The sequence below is a fragment of the Acartia tonsa genome, chromosome 7 (assembly GCF_053477335.1).
Source record: "Acartia tonsa isolate MP-2025a chromosome 7, ASM5347733v1, whole genome shotgun sequence".
Taxonomy (NCBI): domain Eukaryota; kingdom Metazoa; phylum Arthropoda; class Copepoda; order Calanoida; family Acartiidae; genus Acartia; species Acartia tonsa.
In genome coordinates, this window is record NC_137266.1 from 49,111,411 (window position 1) to 49,137,988 (window position 26,578).

Here is a 26,578-nt window from a genome sequence, read left to right on the forward strand (position 1 = left end):
TAAGTCCATGCAAAGTTTAAGTTTAAGGCAGTTACTTCAATTCATCGCTAACCATCTGCTCTTAGGATGGTGTTCACACATTTGTACAATTTTATTATTTAAAAATAGCATAACATTCTTAACTTTTTTTTATATATGTTCCAAATTAATTATTTGTTGGTTTTATAAACAATTTTATGCTACATCCAATATTATAACGTTTTTGTTTAATATACCTAAAAAACTATGCTAAAAAATTATCTTTACAAAAAATATTTTCACTTTTTTTGTGTCAACGCCATTCTATTTACTCCACCCCCAATTTACTACCCTTGAAATTCAAGCCCACCCCCTCATCGGTACCACCCACCCATACCTACCTCCTCTTTTAGGTATATAATTATATCGTGTCCAGTAAACCTCCTTGCAACACCCTCTTTTACAACCCCCCCCCCCCCCCCAAAAAAAAAGGAAGCCTTATAGTAAACAAAGTTTATGCCTTTTTAGAAAATATACAAAAACTTTTTTCCATTAGCATTATTGCAACAAGTTATGGCTTAGTATCTTTAATAGGAAAGGGTAGCAAAGCAAATCAATAAAGAGACAATAGTATGTGTCCGTCCGTCTGTATGTCTGTCCAAGTTATTCAAATCAATAATCTTTGAACTATTTTGTTGAATTTAAGAATGTTTAGTATTCATTGCTAAAAACTAAATCAACTAAACAACTAAATAAAATACAATTTATTGACATTCACTGTCAAAATATAAAAGCAAAAAAAAATTATTTTGCTATATTTATAAACCTATTATTGTTTGCTAACGTACAATATTGGCAATATTGTAAGAATCCTTACTACTTCCAAGTTTTAACGTTTCTAATGGTAGTGTAATCAAAATTAGATTATCACAGCTTCATTTTACTCATTTGATCGGTTGATCAGGAAAGAAAAAATCTACAACCTATTCTCCCCCTTAACAATATCCGCTACTAATGGCATAATTTCAAACACTTGAGAATTCGAGTACAAGCTTTAGGTAAAAAGTTTAATTTTGTAAGACATAGCTTTCCTTCACGGATTAAAATAAATTGGACTTTTAACCCAAGGATCTAAAGAAAAAAAGACAATGGTCGATAAATTGATATACATTCCTAATGATAGTACACAAAATTACCCATTCTGTAGATTACAATTAGTGGTTCAAACGTTTGGACACTAAACTTAATGAAGCAACTAATCAGAGAATTTTTTAAAAGTCCCCAAAGCCAACGAATAAGAAAGCGTTATTATAAAACTTTGGGGACTAGTGTAATAAACATTTCATTGTCGCCTCTCACCCTGTTTTAATCCCTCCCTTTCTAAGCTGCATCTATAAACTATAGGCACTGCCACTAGATAAAACAAAGAATAGTAAATTGCTTGTGTATAAATGTAAAATTAAGGCCACCATTGTCCAAAATTAAACAGCCATCAAGAAATATACACAAACTTTGTTGCTACCAGGGACAAGGGACCAGGATTCTGACAAACAATTCTACGTGAATATTTTCCACGATCCAATTCTCTTTAGTTACATAAAAAATTAAGTTTTACCCCAAATATATCCCCCTAAAATAAAATCATTATGAAATGTTTATTAAAAATTAATTGGAATGACAAAAAGTTAAGCAATCGAACAGCTACTAGAAGCGTATACAGCTGTTTTAGAACGAATAGTGAGCGATGTACTTATAAAGCAATTTATTAGATGATTTTAGAATAAAGCAACATGTCCGTGTTTTATTTAGAAGCAAACAAGCTAGAATAATGTAAAGGGACAAAGTAAAAAAAATTACAATATATCTGATTTAGATAAAAATCTAAGGAATACATGTTTTCAATATTACAAATACAATGTAAAAAAAAAGTTTTAAAAGAAGAAAAGTATTTTTCGCATCGTATTATAGACAGCTTTCCACGAATATTAAAATAAAAAAAATATAAGATGAAAACAAGTTTTGTTAGCCACGGGCGAATATATTTGGGGTATTAATTTCATAATTTTCATTTAAATATTCGTGGATAATTGTCTGTAATACAATACTATACATGATTTTTCAGTATGGCTGAGAACCGGTTCTAATCCAGCAGATATTGTTCGGTTTTGAAGCCATACTGGAAAAATATTTCAAAGTGTTTCAAATGTGCATATGGTACCCAAAACTTACATATAACATGTAGAAGAATTTCCCCTAATAACAGCAAATTTCTTATTAACTAAGAATTAATTTGGGAAGCAAATACTCCAATAAAAGTATGATCATCCGCCTGTAAGTCGTTAAGATTAATAAATATAATTGTAAATTTTTTTGGTAATGCTACATTTAGTGGTTTATGAACAATAACGGCAAAAGTTGACTATTTTTAGAATAATTAATTTACTTTATTGTATGAATACCAAACAAATTTATATTCTTTTTCTCTTGGGATTTAAATTGAAAAGCCTAGATTTTAGGAAATTCGAGGCTAGGAATAAAACTTAAGAAAACAAGTTGCTAACAATTATAATTACTACTAGACTTCTATATCTACCACAAAATGCCAATTTAATGAAAAAAATATTAAATTTAAAAACTGAAAATTTACATTTATTTCATTTTTTTGTGAAAATTTTCCATGTATTTGATCAGATTGAGTATTCCTATTGAAATTTGAAAATTGATCTTTTTAACAAATATTTAATTTACAACAATTTGGGCTTTACATTATATGGATATAAGAAGGTTAAATTAAAATACTATGTATTTTATTTTCTATTAATATGTTAGTAAAAAAATAAGGGAGGGAGAAGACATTGGGCTGTTTATTACACTGATCCCCTAAGTTTTATAACAACGTTATCTTATTCGTTTGCTTAACAACTCTGGGAACTTTTATTAAACTTAGATTTTTGGTTCATTGAGTTGAGTGCCCAAACGTTTCATCCTCTAATTGTATAGAAGGACTAATTTTGTGTTGTAAATTAATTTTAAATTTCACAACAAGGTTTAATTTGTAACAAAATTAAAATTAAAATATTCTAAGCAAGTTTTAAAAATATGTACAATTATGTCAAAAAGCGGCGGCGTAAAAAATCAAGTGCATGAGCAGACATGCTAGAAATGGTAACAAAACCGCTAGTTCTTATTTCAATATGTGGATGATATGAATTTAATTTTATAACAGGGAAAACTATTCTAAAGATTTGATTTAAAAAAGGTTTTACTAACACCTAGAGGAATGAAAATAGTCTAAAACCATACCAATAAATAATTTAAAAAGAATATAATAGCCCGATACCATTTTGGGACCTATTTGAAGCTTCAAGAAAATTTAAAAACTTAATTAGTTCAGTGGTTAGCGAAATCTTAACTGACAAATAAAAATTTCTTACTTCTTTACTTTATAGGGTTTTTAGGAATATAAATAAAAAAAAGTAGGTATAATTAATTTTATAAAAATAAATATACAATTTTTTATAGCCTTATCCCTTTCCTTTTTATTTAGTATGCAATAAAGAAATATGATAATTTTTTCTGCTATGTGAAATGAAACAATAGTTAAGTAGTATAAATAGGCAATTGGCTTGAATATTAAGTTAGATTTAGTTATTACATGCTAGCTATGCAGTTGGAATATGTTTTAATAGCAAGTATGATAGCATCCATAAGAAGCGAAGCTTATATCGTAAAAATCTACTAAAAAATAGTTAAAAACAGACTAACAAAGTAGATGCCTAGGCTTTATGGATGGACATATGAGTTATAGAATATAGAAGAATCTTCAACAAAAAAACAGCCATCTGTTTCAAATTGCAGCCAATTAAGTCTTTGCTCCTATTGTATTTGATTTAAAGAGTAACTTCGCTACTATAAAGTATATGTATATCATATTATTAAAACAAGTAGATTAAAACAAATTTGAAATTCAAATTAGACATAGGTCTAGCCTAATAGGTGGGATTATAAAGACAAGGATGATTTTTTAAATTAGTTGCAATGCATTTCAGTTTAATATAAAAGCTTGTACTTTTCTAAACATTTTTGCAGTTTCCCTCAAAATGCCTTGTCGAGCACAGAAACCACATTATTTTGAAATAGTTAGAAATAAGAGGAAGACATTGTTTGTTATCTAAGTCTGGCTTAGGTTAGGTTATATTGGGTATAGTTTGGCCCCGAAGGTTTAAGTACAGAGACCCCGCAAGGTTAAAGCACAAAGAGGGAAAAATAGGGAACGTTTCCCTTTTCTTTAAATAATAGGTGTTTCTATGCTTGCTATGCACTTTAAGCGAAATGTCCAACGTTATTTAAACATGCTAAAAGCGTCAATTCTTAGTGAACCCTTTTTTGTGTTAAGCCTGGCGTAAAAAAAGCTGCACTAATTAGGATTTAAATTAGAGAAACAAAAAGATTACTAAAATTGTTTAAAGTATAATATGTTATAATTATAGACAGCTTTGCGCGGATATTATAATGAAAATTATGCATTTAAAACTAGTTTTATGATTTTTATTTTAATATTCGTGGAAAATTGTCTGTAATACGATGCTATACATGATTTTTCAGTATGGGTGAACTAGTTCTAACCAGTTCTAATCCTAATACTAGAAAATATATTAAAAGCTAATCTAAATTAACGTTATATTATTACATAGCGTTTTGTCTATTTTTATTGGGTTATAAAAATTTCATTATAATGTAATTCCACCTCTTTTACTTATGCAACGGTGTTGCGACAATTTAGCAAGGATAAATGTGTCTTTAAATAGTACAGCAATAACAATGTTCTTAATAGCTACCGACTAATAAATGAAAAACAAGAGTAAAATATTAGACAGTAAACATAGTATTTATTTAATGTTTAGCAAATTCCTAAATTTGGCATTAATCAAGAAACTTTAGCTATTAAAATAACCGACTTTTTTTGCTGAAACTTATGACCATATTGTACTGTTTTTAAAGCGAATATTGCCAGGTGTTAAGTCTAACAACTTTTACACTATTTCATATACTTATGGCTTCGCCCCTAGCACATATTTAGAAAATTTTTAAGAGGTCACTATGGTGTTATTTAACCCTCCCTCCCCTCCTTCAAAAAAAAATTGGGGTTAAAAAGTGCTTTCTATTGAATTCAGTACTGTGGTTTCAGAGATATTACTGAAAATACAATCACACATATTTTTTACTTCAATATTTTCTTGTTGAGGCCTTTTGATTTTATGATCTTTAACTTTGTAAGTCTATTGTCGGCTATGCCCCTATCATTAGGGGCTCTGTATTATTTTTTTTTTTTGGGGGGGGGGGGTATTTTTCATTTTTTGGGGGGTTGGGGGTGTCCCAGTCCAAGAAAATAGTTATAAACCTCCCCGGGAACTATGAGAAGCTACCCTGTAAAGGAGAACCAGATCGGTTCAGCGGTTAGCGAGATCCTTCGCTACAAACAAACAGACAGACATCGTTCTACTTTGTATTATAGATGATTGTAAATATCAAATAAACTTACCAAATCTCCAATATTAGTCACCGAAGAGCTCTTTCTCGGCTGAAATAAAAAAATAAATTAATAACATGAATTTTAATAAAAACCGGTTAGGCAAGCAGTTACAGAGATCTTAATGTAAAAATGTAAGCTATTTAAGTATTAAAAGAAAAATAAATAAAAAAGTTTGGTCTAAAAATTTCCAGAAATCCTACAGGATTATTTTATAACATAGAGTATTTGTTTTAAGATGTGTAAAGTAGCCATATAAAGAGAACTTAAAGCATGTTTTTACAAACATTACGAATAAATCAAATAGAAGAAAATTGGCAATAAAACAACTGGATTTCTACGTTTGTCCTTTAAGATATCCTAAACTGCTAAACCGATTGGCTCTCCATGTTGATTTGTTGGCATTTATACACCTACTATTTACGTGATATAATTATCCTATTGATTTAATTTTTGGAATGTCTATTCTTTCGTTTATCTACAACAAATGAGAAAACGTTAGTATAAGACTTTAGGGACTAGTGTAATAAACAGCCCAATGTTACCTCCCATCCTGAATTTTAGTTACATAACAAGAACACCACCAAAATCTATACGAGAAATAAAGTAGGTTGCAAAATGCCAATAAATATCAAACACATTAAATAAATTGAAAATCTCACACTTTTCCTAATTCAAGGTCAAAAAAGGCTTTAAAATTAAACTTGTAGCTTAGTAAAAAGGCAAGGAAAGCTTTTTGCTATATAATTATAGTTATAGAGAAAATTTAAAATTAAAATAGAAAATAGAACGAGGGGTTCCAAGTTCGAAACAGGGTGTCAACGTTAGTTTATTTTTTCCCTACGTTTTTTCTTTGTCTAAACGATTTGAGATATACAGGGTGGGGCAAATAAGACCGGACAAATTCTAACTTCTAAGCAAATGAACATAAAATCGTCAATTTTAAAGATTTTATTGAATTTTAAAAACTGGCAAGCAAAATAGGTATAGGACTATTAGATTATTCAATAAAATCGCCACCAGCCTTAATCACCGCCTCTACCCGCCTCCTCAACCGCCGGCAGGTCCAGGTCAAAATGTACCTGTCCAAACTGGCGTAGTTCTCCTTGATAGTGGCAATGAGGGAGGTCTTTTTGGTATGGGCAAGTCTATTGGTGCATGCTTCAAAGTAGCGCCAGGCCCAAAATTCCATTGAATTAAGATCGGGCTGCTGGGAGGCCACATTTCCTTAGGAACGTGAGTAACTGCAGGATCCAAATTCGCCCTACTTTCAAGCTATCCTTATACACGGAGGCTCTTATTTGGACCACAGATGAGCTAGAACGACGTTCTTTACCTTTTTGGAATTGGCATGAAGTTTTAGCTAGGGTTATCAGCGCAACCCATAGTCTAAAATTAATTTTAAAGTTCAATATGGGTCCCTGAAGTCAAGAACCGAGAAATTTTCACGCATTTTCATAGTTTTTGACGTTTTTTACATCTCAAAATCTGCCCCGTTCCACTTTGCTGGAGTACTACGGCCAAGCCATTTCAGATAGAGAGCTCTAGTCTTTTCTAGTGTCTTACTTATATATCTAACAGTATCCCCAGCAAGTTGCATAACTCTACCTCACCTACAGATGGGCTGAGGTCAGATTTAGTGGGCCCTAGTCGAGAATCAAGATTAAACCACCGGCGCATTTGGAATCTGCCTTGTTGAACATATGCGCGGCTAGCTCGTTGTACACGTCCATCTTCGTCCAAAGATTTTGTTGTGCTAAAAGGTCATTATTTAAGCTTTTTATAGTGTGGTCAAACGTCCTGATTGGTCAAGTAGTTTTGGCGCTATAGCCGTTTAAAGTTTGTCCGGTCTTATTTGCCCCACCCTGTATTATTTTAATAAAGGCTTTGGCGGACAGAAAAGCAGAAAAGCTGAACTTGTAAAAAAGAAAAATTTAAAATGATAATTTGAAATCCGTAAATTTTGTCCATAACCTATCCCACTTACACCCCTGGCCTTATTATCAATGAAGCCTAACTTAATTTTCAATAAATATGGTTGTTGCAAAATTTTTAAATAGCTTATTTCCTACCGTAGGCAGGGATGTATGTTATGAAGAATTATCTGTATGGTTTCAAAGATAGTTAGTTATCCGCGGATACGTAAATAAAAGATATGAATTAAATCTTTTTCATTTCATATATTTTATGGACGCTTATTGCAATGTGTATTGTAAAAAAATCACGAAACAAGTTCGTAAAAACAATCCTATTATAAAGAAGTAAGGTTTAAAATCGCTAACACTAAATTGATTGAGTTATTCATTTTAGGAAAGCTTCACAGTTGTCACGGGATGGTTTTAAGCTATTCTATTCTAAAATTCTATTCCTAAATACAGAACCCTTAGATACTAGGGAAATAGCCGCTAGTTGTTTATATCAGTTTTTAAAAAGTTGCACTAAAAATGGAAATAATCGCCCTGTTTTAGAATAAACGTCCCAGATTTTACATACAAATTACACCTTTTCATAAACCTATCAACAGCAATTTTTACAAAAAAATGTAAGCTTATTATATTTTGTGAGAAATAACGTTTTTTGTTGCCATTATCTAAATATCTTTTTCTAAATTGGTCCTATTTTTCATTTAGGGTCAATATTAGATCAATGGCAATTAATTTCAGTCTTGTTGTCGGGGAAAGGGATGTGGATCATTATAAATAAACAGTAGAAATAATTGTAAATAATTTCTTATAGACAATAATTCAGAGTAACCCCCAATTATGACAAGCATAATTACTCATTGTGTAGGTTAAAATAAATGGTGCAAAAGTTTGGACACTGTAACTTTGAAGATTCAATATTAACGCCCAAGTTTTTCAGCTGACTAATAGCAAAACGAGTTTGTTGGATAATAGAAGAAAGTTTTTTGAATATTCTACAACTTACTTTTTTCAAAATAATTGTCTGTGCTTTTATTTGTTAGCTGATCGTTATCTTACTGAATAGATTGTTTAATGTTGTTCAAAAAGGGACAATCCAAAATTTTCTTTAAAATAATTAGAGGCAGGGAACTAAAGGGATAAAACAATGGCCGAGAAATTGATGCACATCATCAATGATGATATACAAAATTACCCCTGCTGTAGATTACAATTAGTGCTTGAAACGTTTGGACACTCAAATAAATGAACCAACCAACAAAAATCTAATAAAAGTCCCCAACGAATTAGAAAACGTTATTATAAGACTATTGGGGACTATTGTGGTATTTTCAGAGAAGCTTACAAAAGTTTGTTGAAATTAACACAAAAAATCTTAATATTGAAATATCCCTTTTAAAGCATTCTTTATAAATTAGCCTAAAAGTACATGGTAACAAAATTAGTTTTAACAAATTAATCAATTGACAGATAGACAAATAGATGGATAAAATGGACTGTAAATTGTTTGTTATAAATGATGTTGTTTCAAATCGATAAACATTAAAATTTTTCGTTGCCAGCATTTGATGCCAGACAGTCCGTCCGTCTGTCTGAAGCTTAAGATCTTGGTAACCACTGAACCGACTGGGCTCTGCTCTTCAGGGAATATATATTTCTTATGGGGTAGGAGGAAGCCACTAGTTTTCTTATAAAGCAGTCTTTGGACGATAAAAATGCATAGCAATAGTTAAACTACCTTTAAATAACCTATTCAAAACAACCAGCTACCAAAGGATCTAAAATTAGGTAAAAATTTCTGTACAAGTTTTAAGTTAAAGTAAGGAGAAATCTAAATTTGTTTGAATAAATTTCCACGCTGTTTACTAATTACTAAATGGTCATTTCTAAGTTTAATTAATAGTGTGTCAAAGACCAAGTATTGGTTGTTTCCACAAAACCACAATTATTTATTTTGGTAAAAGCACGCACAAACTAGAATTCGATATATGAACACTTGGATGTTGCACCAGATTTTCATGTAAACTAATAAAAAGATACTCGCAGTTGGCTAAAATAAAAATACCCCCCCCCTCCCCATTCACTCCCTTTACCCAATCTACATTCAACCCACTGGATGAACGAACTGACCTATGAAATAACATTATCATAAAAAGTACCTAAGTCTGGTATGCTATGAGCGTAATATTAATTTAAAAGTCGAGGAATGCCTTGACCTGTTGAGTGTTATCCTTGGCTATTTGAAATTGCGTTACAATGTATACATAGAGTAGTTTTGCTATAAGTAAATGTAGGAAAAATTGGTTACATTGAATTGACATATTAAGTATGGTATTGAAGCTTCATTAGAGAAGCAATTGTTTACAAAATTCTTGTTTACATCATGTCCATTAAATACAGAACAAGGATGGTTACGACCATTAATTTCATTACATATTTACTTAATTTAAAAGAACAATTAAAACCGTATAAAATACTAGCGGCGTTGGAAGGAGTAAGGAAAGCCGAAAAATCGCCTAAAACGATCCAAAGACTTAAATCAAAATATTAAATAGCCTAAAACCTTCCCGGGAAACTTCCTTAAAATGGAGTTCAGTAGTTGCTGAAATCTTAAGCTACAAAAAAATAGGATCGGATTACTTTAAATGAAGTTTATTGTAGTCAAAATTCAATAACATTCAAATATTCTAAAATGAAAAATGAAAAGACATTTTTGGGTTTTTATAACATGTCGCAGAAAATTGGTAATTTATGCTTTAAAACTCAAGAATCAAAAGGACAAGCGATGACAAAAATTCACAAATTCTAAAGAAATTTCTAAGATAACAGCAAAGTATTGTACTGTAAAGAAGGTAAAAATGATTTTAGGGCAAAACAAAGTTTAGGAAAAATAATGGATCTTTTTTGGCTGTTATGATACATATTTAACTGATAAGTTAGTTAACATGTAAAATCTTCAGAATAAAAAATCAAGGCATCAGACTTTTGAATTTATTCAACGTTTCAACGTTTCATCATCAGGAATTGTTTTCGTCCATGTACATTGTTAACAAAACACAATTTGAAACTAATAATTAACTGGATATTTTCAAAATCATCAATAAATGAAGAAAATTACTCTTCTATAGGGTCATAATCTAGTTTAAGAGTTTAAAAATTAAATTACATTGGACCTATCATGACCCCAAGTCCCTGTAAGAAATATTCTTACATTTAAAACATATAATCACGAACTTTGGATTAAGAACCGATATTATGGCTAAAATTATAAACTTAACATACGTTAGACCCATCTGTGGTAGGTTTCTGCAGCAAAGTTAATGTTTAAGTATATATGTATAATCCAGACAACTACCTGGACCAAGTGGTGGGGACCTTTTTCGTCTGCTAGCAAATTGCTTCCTACTCTTTTGTAGCGACTTAGCTGTATTAATAAATACGAAGCTATAGTCTGATATTCAAAGACCAAATTGAAAGTCGAACAGTAGACATTCAGTATTTAACTATTGCCTCGTCCATTTTTTTACTTTTATGTGCCAACTCCTCTTAGAGGTAGGCTTTTAAAAAATTGTATGCAGCTTCGCCTATATTTTAAGAAATCATCCTTGACTGACATAACTCTAATGTGTACTAATCAGGGAGGGAGGGGACATTGGACTGTAAATTATATTGGTACCCAAAGTTTTAAAAACAATCTATCTTACTTTAGGTACTGTTATTTCATTGATGTTGATTGGATGGTTCAAACTCGCAGTGTCGAAATATTACCACCAATAAATTAAATCAACGGGGTAATTTTACTTATCATCATTCAGGTTGTAAATCAATTTATCGTTCATTGTCTTATCCCTTAATACCCCTGGTACGACCTCTCCTGTGGCTAAAATTGTCCAACGCTTTAAATTTATGTCCTGTTCCCCAACAAAGAGTTTAGATATAGAGAAATAGTTTTAAATACACTTGAGGGAGGGGGAACATTGCTCTGTTAATTATACTAGTTCCCACAAGTTTTAAAATATTCTTTTCTTATTCGTTGGCTTACCAACTTTGAGGACTTTTTAGTAAATTATTATTGAATGGTTTATTTAGTTGAATGTTTATACATTTCAACCACAAATTTTAATCCACAGAAGGGGTAATTTTGTGACAGAATCATAAGGTATGTATTTCAATTTTTCGGCCATTGTCTTATCCCGTTAGATCCCTGTTAAAAACTATCTTTCTTTAATCTAATAATTTTATTGTATAACCCCCAATGGTCTGTGTGTCATTTTAATGATGTCTGTAATGTATTCTGAAGGCATGAACGTATGCTAAATCATATTTGGTTCACGACAAACTTCTTTTTTGGGTCTTATTTGAACATCAATATTTTTTTCAAACGAAACTTGGGTATCTTTTGTCTTTGTGTTTAGAAAAAAAACTTAAAGATCCTATTTTTCCTTAGAAAAATACCTTAAACGTAATTTAAGTAGCTTCTCATAGGTCTTTGGAAGATTTACAACTATTTTGGTGGAGGGTACCAAATGTAACCTACCGAAAAAAAATTCTTCTCTCCCCAAATTCTTTTTTCTTATTAAATCTTTTAAAAATCATATTTTGGTTGAATTCAATCCCTCCCCCTCAAGCGCCCCTAGAAGCCTCTAGAGGCGTAGCCACTAATAGAATATATATCACAAAAGTTTATAGAATTATCAACAATGATTGTATCATTTTAAAACATAATAATTTATGCTCTAAAAGTTATGATAAAATCTATTAACAGAATGAACAGGCAGTTTTTTTGTGGGGCTGAAACAAGTTTTCTAAAAAAAACGATTGGGATATACAATAATGTCATGTACAAAAATACAATAGATCCTTCTGGCCAGAGATCGACTGATGGAAATCAACCAGCCGCAAACCATTCTAAACAGCCGTAAAACGTATAAGGCTTTATAGCTGCTAAACGACCAGCTGTTGCAACCGCAAAAAAACGTAATATTAATGCTTATTTTTTCTCTTGAATTCTTATCAAAATTTGAATATTTTTTTTTCAACGATAAATTAGAATGATTTAGAAAGATGTCAATTGTTTGACAGACCGTGGATATATTAAACATGAAGTGCGCATACAAAAATTATAAAAAAATATGTTTGCTTAGGGATCTAAAGGGATAAGACAATGGCCGATAACTTAATGTACATCCCCAATGATGATGCACAAAATTACCTCAGGGTTGTTCAGCCAACGGATAAGAAAACGTTATTATAAGACTTTAAAGACTTGTGTAATAAGCGGCCCAATGTCCCCTCCCTCCCTGATGTTTGCTACTTAAGATCCAAGAAAGGTCAAAATATAATCATTTAAAGAAGCTTTGAAAATTGTCTTTTTATCTATTTTAATTTTAGAAATATTGTAATAATACTTACAAATATAACATGCTTATTTTTTGGCCGTTGGTTTTTTTTTGTATTTTTCTATAAAAAAAAATAACAATAAAAGAGTAAATAAGACACAAATACAAAAGAAATCATTTGAAAAGATTTTATTTATAATTTCAAAAAAATATAAAAAAACAAAAACATCTAATTTAAAAATAATTTATATGCTAATACTTAAAAATGAAAAGCAAAATCTTCAAAAATGGCGAGAAAAAAATACACGAAATCCAACACACGAAAAGTGGGAGGAGCGTTTATGTTATGAGAGCGAAAGGGGTAAGGCAGTTAGGCCTTTTTATTGCGGCAATGTAAGTGATACTCAGGCCTTATTGGTTGAATTATACTCGTGTGGGGGGTTACAATATGAGGGGAAGGGTGTCTAGTTAGGCCTCGATAAACAAGCAATGTATGTATGTGAGTGTGTGTGTTTGTGTGTGTTAGAGAGAGAGAATTTACTTGCACTATAAATTACATTTAGGCCCAGACTAGGCCTAGACAAGGCCTAGACAGAAAGGGGGTTTCCTAATATGACATACACACACACACACATACAAACAAACACAAACCCGCATAGTTACACAAATAATACATTACAATCACTTCATAAAATTTTGTAATTAATGTTAAATTTTTTTTAGTAGATAATTTATAAATTGAGTCAACAATTTGTGTTTAGTTTATTTATTTACTAGAGGATGCGCCTTTAGCATCTAGGGGCTCCTTATTCGAAGTGATATGAAAGGGCAGAAGAACAAAACCTAAAATAGCCAACTTAATAAAACAGAATATCAGAAAAAAATACAATTTTAACGCAACGATTGTAGAAAAACAGACAAAAAAGTATTAATCTTTCAGTTTTGCATTTTTCATAATTTTATTAGTCTGATCCTTTATTTAAAGTGGTTAAAAATCCCATTTAAAATGCAAACTTAAAAGGATTGGTTAATTTTTTCTTTAGAAAAATAATTAGGTTTTTTCAGTGTGTGAATTTTTTCCTTAATTTTCCCACCAAATATGCATTTTTTTGTAGGATCTTAGAAAATGTATAAAAAAATGAGTTTCAAAATTTTAAATGTTTTGTAATAGTTAACAAAAATGAAAATCATACCTATTTAAAAGTGATATTTTTACAAGCTAAAAAAAAGAGTAAAAAGTTTTTTTTAGATGAGATACACTTTCTGTAATCGTTTTTCAGATATTTTATTCCGTTCCCTGATTAATATTTTGTATGACAAACCATAATTCAAAATATTTTAATTTTTCCCCATGTCTATTAAATTTTTCCAGAACAGATTCCCATGACTTGGTTACTTTTTCCCAGGCCTTATATCCCTTTTTAGACACCCCTTCCCCCCTTCTTTCTTTGAGTAACTCTTTTGTGTTCTTTCAAAATCACACTTTTAAATCCCCCCCCCCCTCTCCCCTTAACAAAATATTTACCCTCCCTCCTAAAATTGTAAAAAAATACCAAGAAGTTTGAAATGTAGGCCAAAAAAAGGCTGGAGGGGAGTTTTAAAAAGATTTAGTAGTTGGACTAAATAATAGGTTGGTAATGGCACGTGCCTATAGCCCCAAATAAAAGAATTGGGGGGGGGGAGGGGGGTTGTAAAAGTTAGGTGGAGAAAGAATGGGTGTTTGAATGGTCAAAAAGAGATAAAAACATCTTAACTGATGTTTTTTTACAACTTAAAGTGATTTTTATGGTTGGGATGCTGCTTTATTTGTGACTAGCGGTTTGGCCCCTTCAAAAGAAAAAGGAAAAACATTTGATTGTACCCTCCAACAAAATAGCTATAAACCTTTACAGGACCTATGAGAAGCTACACTGTTTCGGTTCAGCGGTTACCTAGAGTCTTAGGTACAGACAGACACAAAAATTTCCTGCTACTTTTTTATAAGGATGAAACTATTCTCTTTAACTTTTTTGTTGGTCAGTTTAGATTCAATTCTTATTTATGTTCTAACAAGAATTATCATGTCCATTTATTGAACAGAATAAAAACAAAAATAGAACAGTAAAATGTTGTAAAGAAAACAATAAAAAATCAAATCTTAGCCTAAAAATCATTTTTTACTAGAAACAGTTGTTATTACAAAAAGTAATTCATTTACATAAGTCAGTTAATAAACAAGAAAAATAGATATTTAAAGAACTTATCCATTTTAAAGTGTCTGCGAAAAACCATAATTAAACTTTATCTATCTCAATATTAGCAACTGCGGCCCTAGCATCCAGGGGCTCTGTATTTGAAGAGCTGAGCAAAAAATACCTAAAACTATCTTAAGACTTAAATCTGGAAATAGAATAGCCTAAAACCAACCTGGGACATAGTTGAAGCTTCCCTTTGATGGGGAACTCAAACTATTCAGCTGTTATCGAAATTTTAAGCTACAGACAAAAAAACCTAACTACTTTATACAATAGAATTTAACTTTCTTACTTCCTTTCTTAAGAATGAATAAAAATGTATGAATGCTTTAAGCACTTTTTTGTGTATGTCCCCAACACATCAAAGTCTGAAAGTGAATTTATTATGAAATTGTCCACTTTTTGCCAGTGACATTTAACGGCAGACACAAAACAGACTTTAGACTTTGCAGCAAGGATAAGTATTCAATAAAACAAAGGCTATAGCAAGTTGAATTAATCTTCATAACTTTCTGTCCCCTATTATTTTAACAAAACTTACCTGAATTAAAAATTAAATCTGTTAGATTTTATAAAAATACACTACATATTTACAATAAGGGTTCTATTTAAACCCAATTAAATACAAGCCGCTAAAGATACAGTTTTATATTATTTTATTTTCAGAAACTTTGTCCCTGTTTTTGTCAATGAATGTTTGTTGCTATGTCCATCTGTTTATCTGTATGTTAAAAAAAATATTTTGTTTACTTTTTAGGCATTAAAGAAACAGTTAAGCTAAAAACTTTTTCTAAACGATTAACAAAAAGTATTGAGTTATTGAAATGATATATTAGATAAATCATATTTAAAATAGATAAAAGGGCGTTATGTATATTTAGTAAAGATATATATTTTAATTTATGAAAAATTTAGATTCCTACAATAAGACAATAGTAAAATATTAAACCCTGGAGGTTAAATTAAAATAATGGATATAATATTACTTGAATCTTACACCAGATATAATTTACTCTAATAAAATGAAACTTGGAGCGGGCTAAAATAACGATCCACTCCCTTCCCCTCCTACTGGATGGAAAAACTGGTCAATAAATGACAGGGGAAATAGCAACCGCAATTGACAATTTATCCCCTGTCATAATATCCACGTCTATTTTTATATTCATTGCATTGGATTAATTAGAATTTAAATACTAAAATATTTAATCAATGTGTTTGCCGAGACTCGAGAGAGACTAAGAAAGTAAAAAGAAATTCTAAAAAAAAATTCTCTAAATTCTTGGCTATTTAAACTGTTTAGCTATCAGTTGTCTTAATGGGGGCTAGCCTTCTTTTTACTGTGTTCATTTAATTTTACCAAAATATAAAATACTGATCTAAGGGATAAGACAATGGCCGATAAATTGATGAACATCCCAGAAGATGATAAACAAAATTATACCTTCTGTATATTATAATAAATGGTTAAAATGTTTGGACACTCTACTTAATGAACCAACTAATCAAAATTTAATAAAAGTCCCTAAAGTTGTAAGTCAACAAATAAGAAAACGTTGTTTGGGACTAATGTAATAAAAAGCTCAATGTCACAAAAAATGAGAACAATTTCTAATGTAGCAAAGCTACAAATTTTTTTTTGTCATATTGCAGTTACACTTTTTATCTTATCCTAATAAGGTATTTCTGTAATTTAAATGTTAATGCTTTTTCAATTGAATTGGAGAGCGAGCATGTTTTATGTAGATATATTCTTTTTGTGTGTCTTTAAAAAGTCCAAGGACATATGTATAAAATGTATCCAAAAACGGAATATATTTTCTTAAAATACTCAGGGCTAACAAAACTGGTTTTATTACTATTATTTTTCATTTTAATATCCGCGGACAGCTGTCCACAATACGATGCGATAAATAACTGTTAAAAGTTGGTAGATTTTTTCTAAAATTGGTAAAACAAAGGTTGGCCAACGACCAAATGCAATTCACAGTTTTGTTATTAAAACTGTATTCTTAGTATATTTTTTGGGGCAAAAATTGTTTTCATTGTTGAAAAGACATTATCTAGTTCTATTCTTTGAAAGCCCTTTAATCCCAAAAATGTGTATAAAATCTGCATATTTGGCACAAATATATAATATTAACATTCCAGAAGTAGAGTGCTACAAAAAGGTGTAAAAAAAAAAAAATATTTGGCACAAGAAATAGCATACACTTTAAAGCGAAACTTTTCTATAATTAAGATAAGTCCGTCCGTACGTGTGTCAGGAACGGTTAACTTTGTTCTTTAATTTAGACATGTTAGAATTGTCCTATCGATTTTAAACTTTACATGATGTTTCCTAGAGCAATTAGGAACAATTATCTGATTTTTGAAACACTGTTTCATATTTCAACAAGGTATGTCATACAAGAAGCATCTCTATAGTCATGACCTTAAAATGTTAGTATGTCCTTAAACAGTATTCTGTATTTAAACAGTATTTTGAAACAAATAAACTTCCTTGTTTTTTGATAATTTGTAGCACAATCACGAGTGACACAAGAAGATTAAAGTAAAGCGCTGCGTTTTGGTTAAGAAATAGTCAAGAACTTAGTACTTCAGGGATAATGGGATAAGTAAATTAACCTTTATTTTATTGAATCATGTTATGGATGTATAAAATGCTTCCTTAAGATGTAGGAAAGCCCCAATTTAAAACTTAATAGGTAGAAGCAGTGTTCCGGAGCCGGAGCCGGGAGCCGTGAGCAGCAACATTATTGGTGGAGCCGGAGCCGGATCCGGAGCCGTATTTTTCGTTAAAAACGGCTCCGGCTCCGGACTAGCTAAAAATGATTTTTTAAAGTAATATTATAATTTGGCAACGGTCTATTTCCATATAATAAACTGAAAAACTATTGTTACTTAACAAATAGACACACATCCTTCTACTTTTATATAGCTTTAATCAAATAAAAGCAAAATATTTTATAATATTTATTTTATTTTATCAAATTCAATAATGAAAAAAAATTGATATATTAATTTTAAGGTAGGAGCCGGAGAAGTATAACATATATCTATACGTGATTGGTTTAACAAACAAACATTAAACGATTCAAATAAAGTAAAAGTTTCAATATCTACCACCTCCCCTAACATTCAATTAACTTTTGCCTATACCCCCTAGGTAAAATAGATAGATGGATGGGAGTGTTAAAACTGGGTGTTGAAAAAGGGTTTTACTTTGAAGAAAAGGAGTACAAATAAAACGGTGTCTTTTAGGACATCTAGGACTTATGGTTCTGTATTTGAAAGGGAAGAGAGGAAAGGCGACAAAAATAGCCTTAAACCATCAAAAGACAAATAAAATACCTTTCTACTTTAAATAAAGAAAGACAAAAAATTAAAGGTATTTTACACAAATTACGTGAAAAATTGCTTGTAAATACAGGGGCTACTTTTATTTATCAAACTAAAAAAAAATCTTCAAAACAATTTTTAAAAATCCGTAAAATTATTTAACTTGTACGTATTGACACTTTTATATTTTACTATGGGTAATCCTAGTTACCTTAAGGCAAACTAAGTAAAAGTAAAAACAGACCGCTGCACTAATTTTAAATTTTAAGGCGGTTAAGCGACATCTTTAAATATTTCTTCTCAAATTTCAAATTCATAGTTTTTTGGATGTAAAAATTATATTAAAAAAAGGGTGACAACATCCATACAAGCGAAGCTCTGAAATAGTAGGAAAAAAAAACATTAACACTTGTAGAGTGTCAGAAATGAATAAGCAGAATATAAATGTATAAGTCTAAACAAAATTGTAATTATATTTGTTGCAAAACTTCATAAATACAGAACATACTAACATTTTTAGGACTTGAGTACAGAGATGCTTCGCTTATAACATTGAGCCTTGTTGTAATAGGAATCAGTATTACAAAATTCATATAATTAGGACAGTAAAAAGTGACACAATTTTTTTTCTAAAAATGTTACATGATAAAACATCGTGTAGTTTATACGAAATTCATGGGAAAAATGTGTAAATAATTTTCACGATTGACTTAAAACTAATGGGCACAGCCTAATGTTTAAAAGGAAGGTGTTTTCATCATTTGACCCAACAATTTGGTGGCAAAATTACCAGGGATCTAAAAGGATAAGACAATGGGCGATATATTGATGTATATCCTCAATGATAATACACAAAATTACCCATTCTGTAGATTAAAATTAGTGGTTGAAACTGAATGAAACAACCAATCAAGATCAACTAAAGTTGTTAAGCAAACGATTAAGAAAACGTTATTATGATACTTTGGGGAAACAGTCCATTAATAAAATACCAATTTGCTATAATCAAGAAACTTGCAATTTTCTGAAAACGCTTCATATAAAAACTGAAGATTGAATATTTCTTGGGGATTTTAATTTTAAGTTTCAAGCAATAAATTTTAGTTTTGTATTGACAATGAATATCAAAAAGACTTGTAATATCTTGTGTTAAAAGCTGTTTTGATAAAAATCTTTTTATTACACATAAAAGTACCTATTACACATCTTTGATATTGCCATTTCTTTCGAAAATAAAGCTACTTGTCATTTCATTAATGAACACCAAAATTCCTTATAAACCAATACCCACAATTTAAAAAAAATTTAATTATACAAAAATCAACAAGTAAATAAAAGTAGCTAAAAAACTGCTTTAAAGCAGTCTGACTGCTATATGAATGTTATATTTTCCTCATAATGATAGGGAATGTTGACAAAAAAATCAGAGGTCCAGCTTTAATAGCAGCTGAGTAGCTTCACTGCTAAAAAGTGCTATAATATTAATATATTATTTGTAATGAGACTATGTATAGACAGAAATAATCAATTAATAAAGTCTAAAGAATAATTTACTTTAGCTGGAAGTACTTCATGTCAGAAACACACAAACACCCACACACACGCACACAACAGGGAAATAATCTTCCTTGCAGACCACGGATCTAAAGGGATAAGACAATGGCCGATAAATTGTTGTAAATCCCCATTGATTATGCACAAAGTTAACCTTAATGAAGATAACAATTAGTGGTTAAAATGTTTGGACCAACCAATCAAATTTTAATAAAAGTCCCAAAATTGTTAAGCCAACCAATAGGGAAACGTTATTATAAGACTTTTGAGACCAGTGTAAATAACAGCCCAATGTCCTTCCTCCCTGCTTACAGACACACATACACACAGAATTACACACAAACCTACACAGAAACACACACATACACACACAAAATTCATTTTGTTTCATCATTAATTAGATAAAGTTTTCATTTGATTTTTATATTCATTAATGTTTTTAGAATTCTTTTAATATTCTAAAATGCCAAAAAATGCTAAGCAAATCAAGCCAAAAATATACACACAAAAAATGAGCAATTGACTGTTATACAGTAAAACAGGAAGATAAAAATGATAGACCCAGTTATACAGTAGTTTCGCTGTTGACACACTGATAATTAGGCCAGGAGTTAAAAGAATAATCCTGATTTTCCAAAAGATAACATCTAAACAAACTCAGGGAGGGAGGAGACATTGGGCTATATTAGTCCCCAAAGTTTTAATATAACGTTTTCTTATTCGTTTGCTCAACAACTTGGGGACTTTTTATTGGTTAGTTAATTTAGATGAGTGTCAAAACGTTTTAACCACTAATTGTAATCTACAGAAGGGGTAATTTTGTGTATCATCATTAGGGAAGAAACATCATTTTATCGGGCGTTGTCTTATCCCTTTAGATCCCTGATAGAAACTTCTTAATCATCAATTATTCAGCAACAAGACACATACAATGCATTAAAAATACTAAAATTCATTAATGTTTACATTATATTATGTGTATGTAAAAAAAATAAAAAGATTTCAAAAGCCAAATAATAAATTATTCTAACAATGTAGCATAGAAAAATGACGCCATACTAGCCTACCATTGGTCAATTAATATGTATACTGGCCTGTCATTGGTAATTTAGTCTGTGTATTGGCCTATCATTGGTCATTTGTATTGTATGGCGTTATTTTTTTATATAAGCACTATAAAGAGCTTCACCAACTATAAATCAGAAGACATATTAATTTCTTTAGATATAATGAAGCCGTTATAATAAATTAAAATAGCGGCCTCACAGTCGAAAGTGGCAGCTGAGCTGTTATTTTCTTGCCTTTTATTGACAGTCTATAGCTGCAAGGGCAAATATAAGATAAACTTTTAAATTACTTAAATCCTTAAAAAATTAACAAAATTAATTTTTAGAAAATATTTTGTGTTATCAGACTCAAACTTTTTTCTTTTGTTTGCACATGTTATAACAAAAATAAGACAAAAAATTATGAATAATTAAACAGCTACATAGCTAACAGTGTTCCTTTTATACCATTCCAGTTTGTAAAAGATATAATACGGGAATATTTAGTCATTGCATTGCTTTATAGACACCTTTCCACGGACATTAAAATGAAAAATTATAAGATTAACACCAGTTTTGAAAACTTGATGATCCGAAGGCTTGGATTAACAAAACTGGTATTATTGTTTAGATTTATTTATTTTTTAATATTTTTGGTTAATTGTCTGTAACACGATGCTATACATGATTAAGTTTGACGGAGAACCGGTTCAAATCCAGTGATTACTAATCGGTTACCAAGCCATACTTGAAAATAAATGATTTTTGGCTCATGAAAGGGACAAAATTTTGTCATTTTATTTAGCTTAATTTCATTATAAGTTTAATCTTGCTAAAATGTAAAAAAAAAATAGATATTATTTTGGCTGACAAAAATAGAAAAGAAACTTTCCTTTAAATCTGCCAACACAAAATAATAGAAAACGGATAGATGGATAGATAGATAGATTGATAGATAAGATTAATAGACTGATAGATTGATAGATAGATATATAGCCAGATGGATAGATAGATAGCCAGATAGATACCCAAACAGATAGTTAGATGGATAGATAGATAGACAGACAGATAGATAGGTTGGTAGCCAGAAAGATAGGTAGGTAGACATTTAGATAGATAGACATTCATATATATAGATAGACTTGTGAATAGAATAGAATTGTTTCTATTAAACTTTGTTATTGAATTGAGTGGGTCATGATAAATGTACCACGTCCCAAAATTCTACTCAACCCAGAAAAGGAGACATCTACTCCAAAAACAAACCAGTTCAGCCTTCAGTATTTTTGTTTTGAATCTTAATTATTCTATTATAAAAAAGTAGTAAGGTTTCATAATGATTGTCAGTTTAGACTGAACCACTGATCCAATGAAATCTCCATGTTGGAAGCTTCAAATGTGATGGTTTTAAGCTATTCTTTTTGAAAATCAAGGTAAATTCTTACCCAGTGGATAAGCAATAACACCCCCCCCCCCATATTATGGGATACCCTTAAAGCTACATGGCTAGTTCGAACCAACCTATCAAGATTCAAGAAAAGTACCCAAAGTTTTTGAGCCAGCTAATCTGGAAACGCGATTAAAACATCATACCTAATCTTACATTCTAACCCATTTCTATTTATAAGAATACTTTACCCTGTTCATGAACCTACCAACTAGTTGTGCTATATAAGGATGGATCAATATTAGGTGTATGTCTGTCTGTCTGTGTATATTTTCCATGTGTAATATGTATGTGTGTGTATGTGTGTAATGTATGTGTGTGTGTGTGTATGTTTGTATAGTGATGTAGTACAAAGTTTTTAGACGTCTAGGAATAAGAAAATAGTCAGGCTGCTGCTCGCTGCTTGCTTTGCCAGGGAGTTAGGAATGGATAAATGGGTGGATTATCAGAGATCTAAAGGGATAAGACAATGGCCAATAAATTGATGTACATTCCCAATGATGATACACAAAATAACCCCTTCTGTAGATTAAACTTAGTGGTTTAAACGTTTAGACACCTTACTTAATAAACACACCAATAAAATCCATTAAAAGTCACCAAAGTTGTTGAACAAACAAATAAGAAAACGATATTATAAAACTTTAGGAACTAGTGTAATAAACAGCCAATTGTCCCTTCTCTCTCTCTGGGTTGTGTGTCCAATAGAATCTCGAAACCCAACAGGATTTTTAAAGGAAAAGTGACTTCCATTTAAATAATCTTTTTTCTTTATTTTAACAGATTTAACACAATTTTGACAGATTTTTTTGTCTAATTAAAACTCTTTTTTTTCTGACAAAGTATCCATCTATCTATCCGTCCAACTTAGACAGCTAAGGCTAAGGGCGTTGGGAGGATTAATTTGTTCAGACATACATCACTATCCACACACACACACACATACACACATACACAGACTTTTGTGTGTACTGCTGTTTAAAGATTTATTCATCTTAGGGAACAAATCACACATTATAAAATAATTATACATAAGAACAATTTTCATTAAAGGAATAAATCATACATTTAAATAAAAAAAACATGAATATTTTAAAGAATAATAAAAACATTAAACTAACTACACATTAATGTTGACATTTAGAATATTTATTTCATTAAATGAAACAATATACAAAGTAAATAGGTTATGATTATTGTTTGTTAAAATGTTAGTGTTTAGGTTATGTTAGTACAGTTTAAATTAATACATTATTAATAGTTAAAGATAGTATTACATAGCTTGTTATATAGGTATTTAGTTATAAGCACGTTCATTTGTTAGATAGTTGGGTAGCTTGTTTGGTGGTTTATTTTTTTTTCACTTTTCACTGTATGATATAATTATAAGCAAGCTTTAATGAGTTGATAAGTAGATAGTAAGCAGGGGGGAGGATTGAGAATGTTGGGTGTTGGAGGGCCACAGTCCAAGGTCTCTGTGAATTGTTGATTGTTAATAATTAGTAAATTGTCACATCGACATAGGACCCAGGGGGGGCTGGGGTCAGGAATGAGCTAGGCGAACTCACAGTGGGCTATAGTGTGCACATACATATAGCATTCATCAGTATTTCTTAATTTAAATACTGGAAAACAATGTTAATGGTAAACATATACCAAAACAAATAATAATGTCTCCATGTTACTTTGCATGGGTGGACATATATAATAGAGATAATAATTATGATTATCAATGAGATAATAGATTTGTAGTTAAATACATTTATGTTATTCTTCAAGTAGATATGTTCTTTAAATTGATGTAGTCAAGATTCCACAGAAATAAAGATGGAGGAAAACCGTCTGCTTTGATGTAAATGAAGTTTACTATTGTCACTTTTTACACTATATACATGATCCACAAAGAAATATCAATGCTTCTCTCAGTGCTGAATTCTTTTGCAGTATTACCATGACTTTGAATTTGAAGAGGAAAGTGTCAGGAAATTGCAAGTCGTCGACAGCAAGACGCCAAAGCTTCAATTAAGAAACCCTTTATCCATAAAAATGGCTAGTGCCTGGCATGGATGTAGCCAAGAGATTAATACTGAAAGATCAGGAGTTCTGTCAAGAACAAATTAGTAACCTCTAACCTAATCTGTTTTAAATTCCAAGATATACCCATAGTGTGATATGTATTATAGAGATGCTGGGATTCAAATTTCACGCCAACTATTGCGCCTCGTCGGTCAAGCTGGAGAAGAAGAATGTGATGAAAGGGGGTTACTTCTGCAGAAAGGGTAGGGGGATTTTTAATCCCTACTTTCTCAGGAGGGAAACTAGGATTTTTTTTGTTGAAAATGATGAATTAGAACAAAAGCTGACGTTCATTGAATGGTTTTGGTATGTGGAAATTTCTTCTTGATGGTTTTAATATTCACACAACTCTATGCTTCACTGGGCTCTTATACATTTTTTCAACCCATTTCAATTTTGAGCTGACTGCATAAGACAAGCTGAAAAAATTCAACCCATCACAGGAGAAGTTCTGTAGGGTCCACACTCCACCACAGCTGCGACATAACTGGGACTTTTGTGTGTAGGTGTAGGATATAATGTAATATATTAACTTTCAGGTGTTATATGTATGTTAGAGAAACCTATAAAATGTAATGGAGTTTTAATCTATATTAGCTAAGGTTGATTAAATTATTTTTATTTATCTTAAAGTTTCGCCCCAAGTCTCTAGGGTACTTGAGAGGAAAGTTTCATAAAAATGGCATAAAACCGCCTCATGGTCTTTATAAATCATAACTGAAAGACACTACAAGATTAGTTAATCAATTTAGATGTCTTTTGCTTTAGAAAAAGACCTAGAAAAGCCTTAAAATATAATAAAGCCTTTTTAAAGTATGTCTGCTAATAAGCTAAAATATGAATGTTATTGAAGTATATAATTCACAAGCGGCAACGACTCTAGCATCTAGGGCTCTGTATTAGAAAGAGACTAAAATATAGCCTAAAACCATATCAAGACCTAAATAAGTTATATAGCTTAAAAATATACAAGGACCTATGTGAAGCTTCATTCAAGAAGTCAATTGGTTCAGTGGTTATTGAGATCTTAAGCTCCAGACAAAAAACTTTTTTACTTAATACAATAGGATGGGAAAAAATTAAACTAGCCAAGCAACTTGCTTTAAAATAAGAAGTTAATTATAAAAATTTAAAACTGAAATAAAAAGATTTTTAGTTCACTTTTTAGGTAAAAAGGACAAGAAATTTTGAATCTAAGTGATTGCGTGGGTAAAAAAGGGAATATTTCAAAATTAAATATGAGAAAAAAAAACCTTCACGATGTGATGTTGATAAATGGAAAAAAATGTCAATTTCTCATGAACAAGCTTTATGTCACAGAAAAGGAAATGAACAAGGATGACAACATCCATAAGTAGCGAAGTTCTGAAAATTCATGGAAGAACAAAATGAATTATAAAGAAGACGTTCAGTTGATAAATGTGCAATAATTCAATAATTCATAGAAATCTCGAAACCTTTTACTGTCTTTTTATGCATGACCGACAGACTGACGGACAAAGTGAATGATAAACTTGATGCTTATTAATACAGAGAATTTTCAGAGAATATTTTAGTCGTCTATCTTCAAAAGAAGCTGAGAAAATCTCATTTTTCTCATAGCATAACGGACGGACAGACAAAGAAAATTATAGAGTAGCTTCGCTACTAAAAAAAAGACGACTAGATTTGGAATTTCTAAAGTAATATAAATGATTAAATATAATATATATATTTATGTATGTACAATACAGAGCTGTAAAAATTAACCTTTAAATATTTTTGTTTTCTGCCTTTAATATCCTAAATTAAATGTTATTTGATTCGTCTAGGTATAAAAACTGTAAAAACATGCTCAATAAACATAGATATTTATACTGAAAATAATCAAATGAAAGATTATTTTCTATAAATTTTTTCATTAGCGTATAAGACAATACCGATAAATTGGTGTACATCCCCGAGGATGATACACAAAATTACCCAATCTGTAGATTATAATCAGTGGTTAACACGTTTGTACATGCAACTTAAAGAACCAACCAATCAAAATTCAATAAAAGTCCCCAAAGTTGTTAAGCCAACAATAAGAGACGTTTTTCACAAACTTTTTGGACTAGTGTAATAAACAGTCCAATGTCTCCTCCCTCC

At 30.7% G+C, this 26,578-nt stretch overlaps 1 protein-coding gene across 1 annotated transcript in view; it reads right to left on the bottom strand.

Annotated features, from left to right (window-relative positions):
- LOC145324595 (uncharacterized) overlaps window positions 1–26,578 on the bottom strand; it is a 117,620-nt gene that overhangs the window by 14,774 nt on the left and 76,268 nt on the right. Inside the window, exon 11 of the mRNA XM_080167177.1 lies at window positions 5,501–5,539. Coding sequence (XP_080023303.1) covers window positions 5,501–5,539 — 39 coding nt within the window. The remainder of the gene's footprint in view (window positions 1–5,500; window positions 5,540–26,578) is intronic.